Here is a 17574-nt window from a genome sequence, read left to right as displayed (position 1 = left end):
ATTAAGAGGAGGTGGACTTGATTTCTTGGTGCGGTATCAGCATGTTCGAGTAGCCACAATGAAGAATAGTGTAGTAACTTCGTCGGTAGCATGTGCTGGAGGAAGATCAAATAATGCGACGGTGTGATTGCCATCCCAATGGGCTGTGTAGGCGCCTAGCTGTCCGATGGGCAACGCAGTGGGAGATGCGATATCACACGATATCACACGACATCACACGGTATCGCATAGTTCGAGTGTCAGGCCGGGCGGTAAACACAAACAAACCATGGAGTCGGGAGAGAGAGGGTGAGGGCGAGGGTGAGGTGAGGGTAAATGGCCGAGGCTTCGATTCGCTCTGTTCCATCCGTATGAGTTTGGGGGCGGAGGATGAGGGAGGAGGAGGAGGAGGAGGAGGATGTGGAGGACCTATGTTGCAGCCTGAGGAAACAGAAGCAGCACCGCAGTACTCGTACCAGGTACCAGGGACAACCGGCAGATTCCGCTACGCTACGCACGGAACGCTACGGGCCACGCTCCCCACTACCCGCTGGCTGCGTGCTGCGTGCTGCTGCTACAACCACGCCTAGCACTGCTAACTAGAGTGACCTACAGTGGGCTACAGTGGGCTTCCCACCCACTAACCGCAGCTACCACAGCCCCTAACACCGCTAACCATCACCACTAATCCCCCCCTATGGACCCCCTATGAGCCCCCAATGAGCCCCCCCTATAACACCCTCCCCTATAACACCCTCCCCTACAACCACCCTCCCCTATAACCACCCCGCCACCGCTACCGCGACAGCTCCAGCTACTCCGTGCACTGCTACAGGCCTGTCTCTTATACACATCTAGATGTGTATAAGAGACAGGTGCACTGCTACAGGCCCCCCTCCAAGCCCCGAAGGCCTAGCCCTCCCCCCCCCGCCAGCGCCCTTCTCCCCTCCCATTGGCCCTAAATTACCCTTCACCATCGCAGCGCCAACTGCATGTAAGCGCTCTCTTCCTCGCCCATCACGGCCATCACGGCCCCCATTGGGCTGCTGCGCAACTGCACGCAACCACACAACCAGTGCCCACCACCCACCTTGGCCATACAGACCGGACAATGTGAACAAACCCTTCAAAATGCCCCAGCGGCCCTCTCGGAAGCCACTTGCTTGCGTCCTGCTTGCTTCCTCGCTCGAACCTGCTTGCTCGCCATCCTACAGCTCGATGTCAACGTGAATGTGAAGCTTTCGTCCGACGACGCCCGTCGAGAACTCGACATCGTTCTGCCCCATTGCGAAGTGCTATTGCGATTGCGATTGCGACTGCCACTGCCACTGCGACTGCGAGTCCTGCGTTCGAATCCGACCTCTTCTCCCCCCGCTCGCTCTGGTGAAGAAGACCGGCAGAAGAGAGATATCCGATATCCAATCCAGCATATCATAGAATAGACGACCCCTCGTTGACCGAGTGCGCCGTCTTGCCAGCAGCAGTATAATACCAGTTCCTCTCAGTATCAGTGCCAGTATCAGTATCAGATTCAGACCCAGGTTCACCAGCGCCAGCGACAACACCAATACATCCACATCATGTTTTGCGTTCCGCTCTTCAGTAGGAAATGGAAGTTCCCAAAGGTCGCCATCGGCCTCCTCGCCCTAGAGTTCGCCGCCACCGTGGCAGTCTTGACAATGTTCGGCATTGCGGCCCCGAACCTCTACCGCACCAAGCTGTGGCAGGTGGGAGCAGATAATGGCTTCAACTCGAGTCCGACCCAGATATTATACGCATATGCGAATCACCGCCCCATCCCGAAGACGCCGTTTATATGGTCCCAGACGTATGTTTTACCTGCTGGCCCTAGGGGGAGCAGAACGCTTTACTAATATATGTGATATTGCAGATTGACCGACTTCAATATTGCCATTTCGGTGCTGTCCATGTTCATCATGCTCGTCAAATTCGTCCTGTTCTCGCTGCACATCTGGTTCCCCTTCGTCAGCAACGTCATCAATGTAATCCTCACGGCGTTATATTGCGTGAGCATATACGGACAAGCTGGGCCGGATAAGTCGGATCCAAAACGTCCTTCCAGTTCGGCCTGGTACCTCAGCAAGAGCTGCTCGTACGCAAAACCCTCCGGCAATGAGCACTACTGCATAATGGCCAAAGGAACATTCGCAGCAACAGTTATCATGACGTAAGCCGCCCCCTCCATATATATATTTATGATCCATCCCATATGCTAACAAAACTCCTTTATCCAGATTCGTATTCATCCTCCACCTCATCCTCGGAATCTACTCCATGATCCCCACGGCGGCGCAACGCGCCGCCGACAAGATAGAAATCGACGACATGCAAGGCGACGCCACGTCAGAGCACCACCACGTCGAGATGAAGAATGTCCACAAGGCAACCGCGACACCCTACACACCCCGAACCCTCGCTTTCAACACCCTCGATAGACAGCTGCCATTACGCGCCCAGGACAGTAAAACTCGCTATGCGTGATGATTTATATACCTTTATATCTATCTATCTATCTATCCATCTCGCGATTGGCATGATTTTATATTTTCGAATGAACTAGGAAAAAACTGAATGGCGAACCGGATGGGGGGTCAGGGGCTGGGGGTTGGAGTTACGCGTGTGGGGGTTATGCTGGACTCTCAGTCACTCTTTTCCGTGGAACGGAAAGAGAGAACGACTGTGTAGGATGAAGATACGAGAGATATCCCTGGCCACACACACCACACACTACACACTACACACGTATATATATACCTTACCTTATATTCTTTTTCAATCTAATATTTTTCTTTTTCCCATCCATCCATATTTTCCTTGCCAAAGGCAAACAATCTCATCCATCTATCTACAAAAAAGACCATGTTGTCTAAGATATGCAGCAAGCAAGGAAGGGGGCTTTTACACAGGAGGAGGAAAGAGAAAGAGAGAGAGAGAAGTGGGCTTGATTTTATTGTAGTTTTTATTATATCTCTGTTGTAGTGATTCTATAAAAACAATAATTGAAAACCAGCTAGAAAAATTGAATATCATAAGGAATGAGATGTGTGGGATATGGCCCGCTTCTTAATGGTTTTTAGGGAGCTGTGAAGCTATATACGCGCTCTATTGAGAATTCCTCGTGCTACGGTAGGCGGACAAAAATATAAGTGCTAAGCATCGAGCGCGAGAGCGAGAGGTACCTTAGTTGAGTATTCCTCACTCCCCACATCGTCCTCTTAAGCAATGAAACGTACATGTACGTTTTCTCAACAACCAACCATCCTTTCGTAGATAGGAAGTCGAACAAACACCTACCTACCATGCATTCACAATCACGAAATAAAAACTTCCTTCAGACTTTAACCTTCTAAATACCCTTATGTACCTATGCAAGCACCTGCTCATATATATATACATTTTTCACCGTCATCAATAACTGCTTCCCCCCCCCCCCAAACCCATATATATACATCACACCATCAATCATCCACCTTAGCCCACCTCATACCTATCCCTAAATTTGCCATGCATGCATGTAATACCCACCCATACATCTCCGCAAACCCAAACAAAAAATCACCCAAGCGAATTACCTTCCTACCTCTCCCTCCACAGGCCCCAAAAAGAAAATTTTGCGCAAAATTTGAAAAAAAGGTAAGAACGGTTCTATACCTATGTATGCATGCTACAACCACCGCGGTGATGGGTATAAATAAGCCCAGAAGACAAAAAACCGCCAAAGCAACGATGCAGTATATAAGTGTGTGTATATATGCCTGTGATGATAAAAGCAAAATTGCGGTATTAAATGGATACATAGATTGAATAGATGAGGAACTCGTAACACGTAAAACTGGCTAATAGCGCTTTATGGTACAAGGAAAGCAAAAATAAACGGAAATGCAAAAGAAATGCTGTGAAATATGGGCGTAGCTAGATCCGTGGCTCAACGGCCGTTATTCGTTGAGTGTTATGTGCAATATGCTTCGTAGTGCTTTTGCCCCCCGGTGGGGTGTATCCTGGGGGATATGGGTGCGTTGTATGTACGTAGAGAAGAAAGGTAATAATATATGTACTCCGAAGAAGAAAGAAGGGGTAGAAACCAGGGAGGAAAATGACGATGCTGCAGCGGCAGATCTTATGTAGACTGCGATGGAGTCCCTGCATTACTCTTCGAGACGAGCTCCTCGATCTTGGGGATGAGTTCCTGGATACGGAAAGGTTTTGAGACAACGTCGTCCTAGCAAGCCACCAAGTTAGCACAGCACTACCAATCACTTATCCCTCGCATAGAAATATAATTTCGTACTGGTAAACCATATAACTCGAAAAGAAAAGAAAACTTACCATCCCAGCATTAATAGCTGTCTCGATCTGCTCCAACCGAGCATTGGCCGTAACGGCAATAAGCGGCACATGCTTCACGATCGTGCCATCGGTTTCAAAATCCCGGATTTTCCGCGTAGTCGTGAGACCGTCCATCACCGGCATCTCTAGATCCATCAAGATGAGAGAGAGGTCGACTCCATCATTCTCCCGCCCTGACCAGGAACGGGAATTCTTGAGGATGGCGAGAGCTTCGCCGCCATGGTTGGCGACTTGGGTGCCGAATCCGGCGTTCTTGAGCTGTTTTTGGAGGACGCGTTGGTTTACTAGGTTGTCTTCCACGATTAAGATTTTGACTCCGCTGCGATCGAGGGGTGATAGTGGTGGAGCCATGGGTGCTTTTGATGGTACCGTGCTTGGTTGGCCGGTCGCGTCCGACTGGCTTATAGCTTTCCCGCAATGGTTCCTTATATTTTCAAGAGTAATAGCAGAGTGGGAAAAGTATCCTCTCAGGGAGGCCATCTCGGCATCCTCAGGACTTTCGACTACACCACCTGGAACTTTCCGAGCCCGGATATAAAACGCAAACGTACTTCCGACGTGGCGTTCGGATGATACTCCGATTTCACCCCCTTGCAGCTCGGTGAGTTCTCGCGAGATAAATAGCCCAAGGCCGCTACCGCCATATTGGACGTGAGTACGGGGGCTCGCTTGACGGAATCTCTGGAAGAGCAACCTCTTCTCATTTTCATCCAATCCGCGACCGGTATCTTGGACAGCAAAAGTAAGGAAGATATTGTCCCCGGTGCCCCATTCTACATCATCTGTATTTATGTCCTTGCTTTTTGAGCGGCTTGGGAAGTATGTGACGCCGGATTCGCTGCTCTTGGGGCGCTCTTTACTGGCACCAATGCTGACGATAATAGTTCTCCTCTCTTGGGCTTGCGTGAATTTCATGGCGTTAGTCGTAAGATTGATTAGGACTTGGATCAGTCGTGAAGGGTCTAGTTTGACCTGGTCAATATCTAAATCGACGTATGATTGTTCGATACGGAACTCCATGGTAATGCCGTTGGTCTCGAGTTCTCCTTCGAACATTTTCAGAGCGCGTTGCACAACTTCGACCTAATATGGCATGAGTCAAGGTTGTTCTGAAGACATAAGGGTTGTTCAAACTTACCGGATGTACCTTGATAGGCGTAACCACCAGAAGTGCTGAATCGAGTTTAGAGAGGGTGAGAATGTCATCAACAATGCGTTTCTTGTTCCGACCGTTAGCAAAAAGATAACGGGCGACTTAATTTCCTTACCTGATGCTGGGCACAAAGAGTGATAGTTTGAGCCGCGTCAAGACTATTATCCAACATCTCTTGCAGTCTCTCAGCTGATCTCGACCTCCCGCCTTTGTCATTAAACTCGGCCAGCGACGTGGTAATCTCATCGCTGCATTGGAGAATTGCCGAGAGGGGGTTTCTCATCTCATGCCTATATAGAAAATTGTATTAGCTGATACATCGAATCATAAACAGAGTCTGCGGGGACCCACGAAGTCATGTCAATAAAGTTTTCCTGTTGCCTCTTCAACTCGATTGCTTCTTCCATCCGCCGTTTCTGAAAGTCTTCGACGGACTTTTGGGAAGAGATATTTGTGATACTTCCAAACACGCTCTTCAATTGCCCCTCGTCGTCCTTTTCCGGATAAGCGTTCAGTAATACCCATGTCTCCCCGACGTTTCCGTTACGGTCATGCCAGGGAGCCTTAAACCGGAATTCGTGCGTAATGGCAGTCGTTCCTTCGATTAGCGTCTTCCATACCTTTTGTAGGTTCTCCCGGTCTTCATCCTTAACGCTATCCATCCACGAGTCTGCACTATTAGGCCCGCTCCTGGGGTGTCGAGATATTTCCCTGTAACACAGTTAGCAATTGAGCTTGAAATAACTAGATATTACTGAAAGTGATTGGCAGGGATATCGATGAGACGACCGTTCAAAGGTAACACATACCACCATGTGCAATTACTATACGTTATTTGGCCTTCAGAATTGGCAATAAACATTCCAACAGGAGAAAACTCTGCCATTCGTGTAAACTTGGTCTCACTCTCCATCTTCTCTCGTGTTCGGAGGTCGAGCTGCTTGGATAGCTCTTGGCGATCCAGGGCAGCGAGGCGCGCTGCACGTTGACCTCGTTGTATTTCATCTTCGAAAAGCACGACTGAGGCCATTGATGTAGCAAGTTGGCGGCTTAACAGTTGAACAAAAAGGCTATAGTCATCATCGTAAGGCCGTCGTGGGTTGATTCCCAAGACCAGGAATCCAAGTATCGTTTCTTCAGTTGTCGGTTGGATAGGACATACCACAGCGGCGCGACATGGGTCACCAAAGCCGCGGCACTCAAGGCCGTCGATCAAATCAGATGATAGAGTTCCGTGTTCGGTCGTCAAGAGAATGGGTTTATTGGTTTTCATAGACTCGCGCAGATAGGGCACAAAGCCAGTCTCGCCTGCTTTAAGATCCAACGGACTCATAGTAGCCTTGTGGCCCTCGGGGACTCCAATTGTTCCTTCGAGTACGCACTGCGGAGCCTGCGCCAGGGAGCCACTATGGATAGAACTCATATCGCTATCGGAATCGTCGCTGACGGAGTAGAGGAATGCGAAAGGGACATCGTATTCTGAGATATGGTTAACGAGCGACTCCTAGAAAAGTAGTTGGCCCAGGCAGGTGGGCAGGCTCGAATGGACGGAAGGCAAATATGAGTAACAAGGATTATTTCCATACCATTGTATTCGAGTCCCTTAATGACCTGGCCCCAAAAGCTTCTGACCTCGCATGCAGCGGCGGTCATGTCTCCTATCTCCCTCAGCGTAAGCATCCTTCGCTCAGCAATCTTTCGGCGAGTCATTTCAAATGCAGGATTGTACAGTCCTACAACAGACCCATCCTCTCCTACTAATGGAACGATGGACCAAGAGAAGAATGACTCTTCGAGGTAGCCATTCCTTCGCAGGAAAAGGCAGTCGTTATCTTTCATAATCGATTGACCAGACTCCTTAGCGCTAGAGATAACATCTCCGACCTCGTCCCAAATCTCTGCCCACGCGGCCTTGTAGCTTTGACCCTATGGCACGGTTAGTTTTATCTGGTGCGATTTTATATTCTAGGAAGATATATAGTAATGCAAAATGTAAAGCTGCTTATTGGGCAGATAGTTGGACGCTGTCTAACAGGGCTAGACCGATACAGGATTTCAGTGGCCGTTCACTTGCAACAGGTAGTTTGGAACATGCAGAAAAAACAACCCTTAGCCATACCGGATAACTGTAGAATTATACACTCGACACAAGTAACTATCTTGGTCTGTAACAATGCAGAAAGACCGCCGTGTTGAAATGTGCTTACCATTAGATGCGGATGTTTTTGACCGGCTATCATGATATACGCTTCATTGTAAATGGCGATATACTCGTCGCCCCAGTACATCGCCGCCGGATGAGGTGAGCCCATTACGAGATTACACATGGCTCTCAGATCAAAACCCCAGCCCTCAATAGGTCCTAGGGGAGTAGCCGCCCAATCCACACTTAGAGCAAATTGAATATGCTTTGGAAGAGCAGCGGACATTGAAAGTCTCGTCCAGTCAAAGGATGGATTGTCGGGATACCTTGGAATCATCAAGTCGTTTGTTAGTGTTCCCTGATGCGTACCTGCCACGGCTTGTTTAGGACTCTCGAGATCGGCTACATGAAGTGGGCTTGATGCCGGTTGCTGCGGCGTAGTGCTAGAGGTGGAGTCGTTTCGATTGACAGCATCGCCAAAATAGTCTAGAGGCTCTGAGTAATGGTCAAGCGGTGAGGCTTCAACGGTGGACAATGGATACCGACGAGACCTGTTGCTCAGTGCCGATGAACTACTCGGTGCTCCATTCGAGCTCGATGACCACGCCCCGACAGCGACGGTACCCTCACTGCCACGAATGATACGAAGTCGCTTCCTCAATGTACTACACGTCCAAGTGAGGCCCTCATATGAAAATGAAGGTAGAGAAATATCGAGTGACTTGTTGTTCTTTACAAAGCTTAATGCCCAGGCTTTGAACTCAGGAAAGTCGGAGACAATACCGGGATTGCTCAATACCTCCTTGCTTGTAACAGTGTCCAATATTTCTTCGCATGCACGGAGGGACGCATTCGCAAAAACGATGATTAGAGGGCCCCCTGGATCGAAATTCGCCGGATTGGCTACATCTATAATAAATGTTGGTCGCTCGTCCTGTTCTAGAAGTTCGATGACCCCAACGGTGTTTAAAATATGCATTCCGGGTGACTTTTCCCTCGTATCTGAACTCCTCGAGAAATTAGACATGTCCGGAGACGCCAGACTACTATACGTGCTCGTAGAGCGCGTAGGGCTAGCAGCATTGCTGATTACACTGCCACGGGCAAGTTTTAACGTTGTGATTCCTCCAGCCTCATCGCGTCCCTTGTTGATCATTCTAGTTACAGCTTCGGAGCTGGAGAAGCCCTGGGGGAGCAGCGGCCGCTGCCTCGAGCTATGCGAGAAGAACAGGGGTGAAGGGGGTTGCCCAACACTAGGTGTGATGATTGCCTGTTGAAGAAGTTCGGGGTCAACGGCACGTCGATATCTCAGTTTGGAATGGCTCCTTTTTGATGGCCGTTCTAAAGATGGAATTGCCCTAGTTCCGTCCTCATCGGACCTTGGGTGTTTCGAGGCCTGCGGTATCGTTGGCGTGATGCATAGGGGTGGTCGACTTGGAAGCCGCTCTGGCTCTTGAGTTGGAGGAAAGCCCTTGCCTGAGCTCGCTGTATGTTGCCCTCGGTGGATATTCCACGAATGACCACGCTCTGTCCCAATCTTGACCTCTCCTTCGCTGCCAGTCCCCGCGGCTTGCTGCAATCTAGAAACCCCCTCTGTAATATTCGATATTGTTCCAACCTGGGAGTTTCTGTATTGTATGTTCGTCTGCAGATCTACCGCCTTGCCTTTTCCAGCGGTGTTGTCAGGGATGGCCGTTATCTTAAATGGCGAAGTCGAGGTCGATGTCGTCGAAGAGACCGAATGGTTGTCTAGTGGGAAGGTCCGCTCTTGATTTGATTGGCTGCTAAAATCTTTCCGGGATGTAAAGATTGACTTTGGCTCTGGTTTCATTGAAGTTGGACGGGAGGAAGGGAGCGCAAGCTGTTGATAGGCGTCGTTGAGTGCGTCTATTGCCTCCGTTCCTGCGTCAGGCTCGCTGAACATACGACGAGTCGACGGCGCGCTGTGAGGTGACGCGGATGAAGTAAAGATAGGTCGCAGCACTTCGTAGTCGGGTTCTTGGTTCGAGGCGTTGTATTGAAAACGAGTTAATACTGGTTGAATCTGTCGAAGATGTCACCAGCGTGCCCAGTCAGTCTGCCAGGAACCGGTCGGTGGGGGTTGAGCAACCGCGGCAAAAGTCAATTCCCTGTTTTGCGAGTGTGCGGAGCAGGCCACGACGGGGAATGATGTAACCACCCAGGTAGGGGGTTTCGAGGTGAGGGCGTATTATTATTCGTTGGGAGGACTCCGTGACGATGCCTTTACGAGCTCAAAGGTAATGATGCGCTGCCTCTCAATGACAGTTTATAGATGGCCTCTCGTCTTTCTTGTCCTACCTATGGTATGCGCCCCTTAACCGGATCGGTTGTACCTCCGTAGGGAGTAGATGCGAATTGGAATTGCGATAAGAATTCATCGATAAGCGCAAAGCCCCTTAAAACCCCCGAGTATGTAAGGTATATATATAGTATTACTAGCGCCTTGCAAGACCGGGGGGTTACATTACATTGTCACATCACATCGTCTCAACTACATACAAGTAAGTGATTTCTTCTACGAAATGGATTTACCTAGAACCCGGACACTAGTGGGCACAGCTCAAGACGGGCAAAATCCGTCCCCATCTGGTTTATGATTTATCTCGACGTCCAATAGAACCGAGCAACGGAGGGACGCTGCATTTCGGATAGAGATCAGTAAGACCAGTGTAATACTTGATTACTTATGCACTTCAACGTAAGAAAGCATACTATTCCTAAACTCCTACTCTCCTTCTGTTAACTGACTTGTTTAAGATAACAAATGTACATCTCGCAGCTCGGAACTGTCCCAACTAAAAGCGCAATCCCGCCTCCAAACGAAATCCAAGAGAAACTCGGTGACGATAACATCTTCGACATTGGTCAGGCTATCACTTCGAATAAATATGGTAGCCTCAACCCCGTCAGCTTCCTAGTCTTTCGCCACTTAGGGCTATCCACAACCTTCCTGTGCCAGTGAGACCCTCGAAAGCCACGCCGGCGCTTGCCCGTGACCGGCGAGTCCTACTATGGCCATGCGCACATTTAGGGTATCGAATCCAAGAGGTTCTAGAACAGGCGAGGACTGAAGCTGCCGTGACCCAGAAGCAGCGGAGCATCTTTTGACGATGGTGGAGGAGTTAGAGGGCATCAAATTGTCCGACTACTCCGTATTATCATCCTCATCGTCTGTAGCTTCCTGTGGACTCGCAAGGGATTCTGCTGATGATAGGTGACTCGATTTGCTAACCTCGTCCCCGTCCTCGTCCTCATTCTTACTTCCATCGCTAACATCTGGCGTAGTTTGCGTATTGGCTGCGTTTGCATGGGCCCACAATGCATCCTTCCTGTGGGCCGCGAGATTGTAACAGAAATCTTGAGAATTCCTTAGATGCTTGTATGCTTCCTGAAAACTTTTGAAGGAAGCGCGAGGGTTTAAGTGAGCGTAAAGATGCTGATGATACTTGAGAGTAGCCATGTCGCCAGTGCCCGCGGGCTGCGAAGGTGTGGGGGTCTGAACTATATGATGCCCATAGATCTTGAGGGCGTCACCGTTAAATGCGACTGTGAGCGCCTGCGTTTTGCCGTAGAAATTATCGCTGGACTTGCCTAGATACCTATGCACATCGCGCGCTCCCTCCGCCATAAGTGCTCCATTATAGGCGCATTGATTTTCTGCTGTCTGCATATTGCCTTCGGTACTCTTACATTCAACGGTATAAGCCGGCATTGAAATATCACATGCGGTAGGGCCAATCGAGCAGGAAAGTGCTTCACGTGCTTCCAGAGGGTAATCGGATTTGCGGTAACTCTCTGCGATATCTGGCCTGGCACTACTTAACTTGACAGTAAGATGGTTATTGACTTCTACCCAGGAATAATTAAGTCTCTGCATGTAGTTTGAAAGCTCTCGCTCGACGCTCCGCTTTGCAAGGAGATTTAAGGCGTTATGCTGTATTGTGACCTCATTATTGTTCTGTCTGATGATCGTCAGATACTGTTGAAAAGCCAGCTTGCTCGGAGGGTTCGAGTCTCGACGCTGGCTCAATAGTTCTCCGACTTCAGCCATGTCATCTGGATCATGTCCATTAAGCCCATCGAAAACAACAATGTTGTTATCTCCCAGCTGTAAGCTAAAATCCTTATTAGCTGTTGTAATCAAAGAAGTAGATTGTTCAGTAATCTCTGCCGTAGGAACCTTTTTCCGTCGTCCTGCCATTCTCTCGAGCGCTTTTAAGTTTTTCTTTGTTAAAGGAGCGCGTTTTAGAGGTCTTTCAGGCTCGACAGATCCGTTAGATTTCCGTTTTAGCGTCAGATGACTACGTGATTGTTGCGGACCAGGATGATCTAAACACGTTATTATACCGCTGATTAAACATAGCAGATCAAAATGAATCTTGGAATGTTTCCTTGGAAGGTGTTGGTACCGACGTACTGATAGGAATAGGGGTTGGCTTATGCGAGGGAGCTTTCATGGGCTGCGGGGACTTGCGATCTGATCCAGAACGCTGGGTTGCTTGTAGGCGGGCGCTCTGTCTCAGCAGTCCTAGACCCAACGTCAATACCTTTACAGTTGTCGATGGGATAGTATATAGACTTATATAACTTACTAGGGTTTGATTGCTGTTGCTGAGAAGCGGGACGCCTGCGAATCCGTGCAGATGGCAGCATCATGAGTTCCTGGGGCAATTGCAGATGAGGTTTGGTGATAGGTTTGTTTGCTGTGGGGGGGGGGTTTTGGGGCGACAAAATGCCGAAATTAAAGACAAATTGAAGACAAAGGCTGCCCAACGTGCAATAAAAATCGCTTGGATGGATATATGCGTGATACGGATAATTTCCTCACGTTCAATTTGGAACGTGATTGGGTGAAGAGGTTGCGGAATGATGCTTGATCGATTGGGTTTGTTGGAACAGTTGCCCACCTACTTACCAAGTACCTTACCTACCCATTGCTCGTAGAGTTTGCTCTTAAGGCGAAAGCCACAGCATAATAAAGCGGTAAAGCGATTGTGCAAGAATCCTTGTTTGCTGTTCCGTTTGCAATTGGGATCCTTTTAATGATGATCAAAAATTCCCACCACACGCTCAAGCACTTGAGAAAGACTGCGCGTTCCTTTGTAGCATTCCATTGTAGTGTCTTTAACCGCTAAGTGTGGTGGCTGCGTCTAATACAGAGAGTCTTCATTCATCTAGTCCCCTGCCTTTGTGAACCGCAACTATCCTACCACCTAGAGTCCTATAGGACTCCCTGGAAGTCGATCCCAAACGACCGCATCCCTGCATCATGCTACTATACTCACGCGATATTTTTCTCCAACCACTCCGCCCACTGCTCTGGCGTGAAGCTCGACTCGATCTTATTCTCCACAACCCCATTAAACACCACCGTGGGAGTAGCATGTACCCCGACCATCCTATTCATTTTAACCAGGACCTTCAAATCATTCGTAACGCCATTCCCCGAGTTAAATCCGCCATCCTTATCCGGCTGATCATTAATCCATAGCATTTTCAGCACCGTTTGCTCGTCGACGCCAACCTTGGCTGCGAGTTTGGCGAGACGGGCGTAAGACTGATTCCGTGTTTCATTCACGATGTTGACGTCATAGAATGAGCGGGATTCGTCAAAGAGAACCTATTTTCAACCCTCATTAGCTCGAGCCCATTCTCAATTGATCAGTTCCATAATTGCGGTACCTTGCTAAAATCCCAGAACTTCTCGGGCTGTATCTTGAGCACCGCAACCCCGGCTTCATGCACCAAGGTCGATGAAGGATGCCACGGCTGGATCTGCTGCCGGAATACGACCTGCACTTTCGATGCGTATTTCTGCTCGATTAAAGGCAGGACGGAGGTGTAGAGAGTGTTGAACATCTTGGCGGAAAATGGGCACACATAGTCGAGGTAGATTTCCAGGGTGTGTAACGTGGGAATGTTGGTTGCCACGAACTTTTGGCCGGCGTATTTAGGGGCGAGAGCCATTTTGAATTGAAGGGTGGGTAAAATTTGAGTTGATTGATTGAAAGATGGAGAGGCTGGAATTGGTGGATGGAAGAGCTGGGGAGACTACTTATATTCAAGAACTTGGTAGTGGGCTGATGATGATGATGGAGGGAAATGGTATGTACGCTTATCGAACATTTATATAGAGCTTCAGATACGAAGTACCTACGTACCTACCGAGGTATTTTTGAGCCGACCCGGACGAGTTGTAGCGGGATTTCAGTTAATTCATGCATCGGTGCATCCGAGGACCTGAATTCTTACTAAAGGAAGTTTTGAACTTGAGGCGGAAGGAGGGCTAGGCGTGGTGGATCGAGAAAACGCATTGGAAACAGTGACGAAATTGATAATCAAAAATATTCTAGATCATGCATCGGTGCCTTAGGCACTAATTCGCTAGCTATGGGTCTCTTTTGATCAAGACCCCCGCGGTACTAACATCGATCTAAGAATAGCTTTGTGGATTAAAGCGGATCCGACTACCAAGCGCTACCAAAGCCTCTATTAAGTATAGTTGCGATTGCGAATTTATAGTATATAGTATATCATTGTTTAAAGGGGCTCCAAGACCAATGTTTATTGCCCAAGTCCGAACATGTCTGCAAATCGGTCCCAGTGGAGTAATGCAGGGAAATCACTATTACGGTAGGTACTGTACATTTCTGAGATACCCAGGGCAGCGCTTCGCCAGGTTTGGCAGACTTTTAATTAAAGTAATCGTGAATACCTCTCAAAAAATGCAGTAAAGGCCAAAATGAGGGACCTAGGGCTTGTCGTTGAGAGAGGTAAGCGAAGCCACCCCTATATGTCGGTCTGCTAAGTTAGAAAGGTCACCACGATGGAATATCTAATCACCGCCAGTGGCGCTTGTGATGGTTTCGATTGAGCATCCAGAAGAAATACCCAGAAACCCCGCGATAAATACATGTACTTGAAAACTATTTTTACTAACTAGACTCCGAGTAAGAAGTTAGAGCCTCCTCAAATGCCCTAGAGTCTCCCACTGCCATGGCTTAGACAACTTGTCAACAACTTACCAGATACTCAAGCTTTGGAAGTGAGTTAAGCCGAAGGTTATGAGGGTCATCAAACCGGCAGTTACTCTTCTCATTGTATAGTACAGTGTCTATCCCCGCCGCTTGTGCTGGAACAATGTCACGCTGTTCATTATCTCCCACGTAGACCATGTCCCCTGGGCCGATGCTGTGCTTTTCTAATACAGCGGAGAATAGGCCATCCACCTTGGACATTCCGACCTCATTAGTGGTGACGAGAATGTCGATGAACAGATGTAACCCAAGCTCTGCGACCGTCCATTCCTGTGCATCTTGAGGTCCCTCGGTTACTATAATAACCTTCTTCCCACGAGCCTTCAGTTTCTCCAGGAGATGAAGCGCACCAGCTTTCAATGTCAAGGCTGCGCGAAGACTTCTCTGGTACACCAACAACAACTGTTCTAGTATCTCTGAGGAGGGCACATGACTGTGGGCTTCGAGAAGATGGGAAAATCGCTCCCTGCGGTAGTCTTCGGATGTTCTCCCATCGGTAAAAGCATTTGCTGTCTTCGAACGGAGGATATCGCGATACGTCGCTTCGAGATCGTTTATCGTCTCCTTGGTATCGGGATGGGTAGCTTGGATCGCCTCGAACACGGATCGGGACGCATGGGCGGACGCCTTGCGAAACTCATGGAGCGTGTCGTCCAGATCAAAACCAAACCACATCTTCGCGGAGAGCAGTGCCATAACAGGATCTAGCCGTGGGCCATAGGCCTCCAAGTACAGGCCACCCACTTCGGCTTCAATGCGTTCGATCTCCAGGGCGGAGAGTAGTCCATGGCTGCTGAAATCTTCGACGTGTGTGTGAGACTTGACGCGGGCGAATAGACCATCCGGGACGGCGCCCTGATATATCGACTTCTCCCTGTCGTCTTTGAAGATGTAATCCCCAAAAGGCCGCTTGAATTCCAGGCAGCGCTCGTCGAAAGGAATGTTCCAGTACTCCGCCAGCGCGGCGACCGTGTCCCTGGCATCGGCCACCAGTTGCTCATAGATGACCACATGTGGCACCGGGCTGGCCTTTAGCATCTTGGAAAGGGATCGATAGCAGATGAAAAAGCTGTATAGATCACCCCAACCAATCTTCTTCCAGCTATCAAACACCCGGACCGGGTCCCGAACTAGAAACGCGGGCCGTGTCATCTCGTAGGCGGCTTTGTTGGGAAGGATGTTGAAATCACATTCACCGTTGAAGAATTCATGGCCCAATTCCTCTTTGGTGACCAAGGTGGAACACCTCTCGGCCACTGCGTGCTGGTAGACCGGGTGGGATTCCGGGTGAAAATAAATGGTATAGTCCGGCTTGACGCGAGCCAGACTCTTGTCGCCGAACTTATGATAGTTGCCCTGTAGAATCAACCGGCTCGTGACTGCACAGTGAGGCAGTTCCCGAAAGATGCGCATGAAAAGCGTAGAACCAGATCGAGGGCAGGCAACGAGGACCCGAATCTGCGTTTGTTGCTAGACTGGTTGTTAGTAAGTTCTACCTGTTCCGAAACGGCCTTCCATGGATGTATACCTCTTCAACGCCACTAGCCACTTTGCTGTTGTCATCCATTTGCTCTTGAGGGGTTTCTGAAGGAGGCATATTCTCTTGTCGCTTGCTAATCAACGTCAATGCTCGACAGCTGCGTTTCTACTAAACAAGAGCTATAAATAATAATCCTCATCACGATAATGAGAAAACAGATAAAAGAAGGATTTGTATTTATACTTTACTCAATACGTTACTTTTACACCTATAGTAGGAGGAGTCGACATGTTACATGTAACAGGAGAACCCCAACTGTTGACAATGCTCCACCATTATTCTATCGGGTCAAATTGCTGCTTCCGGTTAGGTTTAGAACGTGACTCGTTTAACAGCCAACATCAGGCCGATTAAGGCGGCGGAATCCTGCAATCAACGTTCTCCAAAGGTCTTGTGATATGGCTTCTCTCGGACTTCATCACGAAACGGCAACTAATGATGAAATAGCAGCCTACTGCTCAAATCCACACCATGTACCCCTTGGTGGAGCCCCTTACGGCAATAACGTCATTAAACTATCCGACAAAGCGGTAGTTAAGTTTGGCATCGGCGTTACGGAAGAGGAGGCAAAAAGTCAAAGGCGAGCTTACGAATTGATTGACCATAGTGTCGTTCGTGTTCCATCTGTCTACCGCTTTTTCACCAAGGAAGAACTAGGCTATATTGTTATGGAATATATGGAGGGAAGAGTCTTAGAGCCCGTGGAAGATCCTCCTCTAATATGAAGGATTGCTAAAATTCTCGACCATCTTGCGAAGATATGCAGCTCTAGTCCTAGCGCACTTAGTGGTGGGGTGTCATGTGGTATCTTTTGGTCTGAAAGTAAAGAGCCTTTACTTCATACTATTAAGGATATGGAACTTTGGTTCAACAGGAGATTATCAAAGCATGATCCCAGGCTGGTATTCGGTGGCTATGAATTGGTTTTATGTCACCTTGACATTGCTCCTCGAAACCTCCTTTTACTCGAGGATAGTTCTATTTGTCTTCTTGATTGGGCTTCCGCGGGGTTCTATCCAAGACTTTTCGAAGTATGTGCAATGCGAATCACTCATGGACTGAAAGGATCTTTTAGGGAGGCTCTAAACTTAGGGGATTTGACGGACGAGGAGGAGGTTCAGATAAAGTCAATGCTACAAGCATATTACAACAGTGTAAGGTATTACTTGTAAGTACCAATCCGTTGTCATAGTTGACTTCTTCTTACCAGTTCTTATCCAGCGCACCTATTCAAACGTTGCGCCACACAAACCTTGTGCAAGCCTTGCAACATCGCCGGATCGACTATCCTGCGGACGATTGATGATTCAAAGTGTTGTTGGATGAGAAGTTG

General features: G+C 48.7%; 5 protein-coding genes across 5 annotated transcripts; 2 read left to right on the top strand and 3 right to left on the bottom strand.

Moving 5' to 3' along the window:
- Positions 1 to 1559: 1559 nt before the first annotated feature.
- Positions 1560 to 2481, top strand: BP5553_08573 (Uncharacterized protein; the record flags this gene model as incomplete). Its single annotated transcript, XM_032017196.1, has 3 exons — positions 1560 to 1807; positions 1871 to 2167; positions 2235 to 2481. The coding sequence occupies 3 exons, from the start codon at positions 1560 to 1562 to the stop codon at positions 2479 to 2481; spliced, it is 792 nt and encodes a 263-aa protein (XP_031866627.1).
- A 1636-nt stretch (positions 2482 to 4117) lies between these two features.
- On the bottom strand, positions 4118 to 9567 carry BP5553_08572 (uncharacterized protein; the record flags this gene model as incomplete). The annotated part of the gene is made up of 8 exons (XM_032017195.1): positions 4118 to 4219; positions 4327 to 5430; positions 5486 to 5566; positions 5616 to 5790; positions 5852 to 6211; positions 6310 to 6979; positions 7087 to 7426; positions 7708 to 9567. The coding sequence occupies 8 exons, from the start codon at positions 9565 to 9567 to the stop codon at positions 4118 to 4120; spliced, it is 4692 nt and encodes a 1563-aa protein (XP_031866626.1).
- Positions 9568 to 10809: 1242 nt separating this feature from the next.
- BP5553_08571 (uncharacterized protein) lies at positions 10810 to 13631 on the bottom strand (the record flags this gene model as incomplete). Its single annotated transcript, XM_032017194.1, has 6 exons — positions 10810 to 11993; positions 12082 to 12192; positions 12257 to 12291; positions 12596 to 12700; positions 12950 to 13284; positions 13347 to 13631. The coding sequence occupies 6 exons, from the start codon at positions 13629 to 13631 to the stop codon at positions 10810 to 10812; spliced, it is 2055 nt and encodes a 684-aa protein (XP_031866625.1).
- Positions 13632 to 14633: 1002 nt separating this feature from the next.
- BP5553_08570 (uncharacterized protein) lies at positions 14634 to 16298 on the bottom strand (the record flags this gene model as incomplete). Its single annotated transcript, XM_032017193.1, has 3 exons — positions 14634 to 14642; positions 14690 to 16171; positions 16230 to 16298. The coding sequence occupies 3 exons, from the start codon at positions 16296 to 16298 to the stop codon at positions 14634 to 14636; spliced, it is 1560 nt and encodes a 519-aa protein (XP_031866624.1).
- A 341-nt stretch (positions 16299 to 16639) lies between these two features.
- Positions 16640 to 16966, top strand: BP5553_08569 (uncharacterized protein; the record flags this gene model as incomplete). The annotated part of the gene is made up of 1 exon (XM_032017192.1): positions 16640 to 16966. One exon carries the CDS (start codon positions 16640 to 16642, stop codon positions 16964 to 16966), a length of 327 nt encoding a protein of 108 aa, XP_031866623.1.
- Positions 16967 to 17574: the final 608 nt, after the last annotated feature.

The sequence above is a fragment of the Venustampulla echinocandica genome (assembly GCF_003357145.1).
Source record: "Venustampulla echinocandica strain BP 5553 chromosome Unknown scaffold_8, whole genome shotgun sequence".
NCBI lineage: Eukaryota > Fungi > Ascomycota > Leotiomycetes > Helotiales > Pleuroascaceae > Venustampulla > Venustampulla echinocandica.
This window is presented reverse-complemented; position numbering and strand designations above follow the sequence as displayed.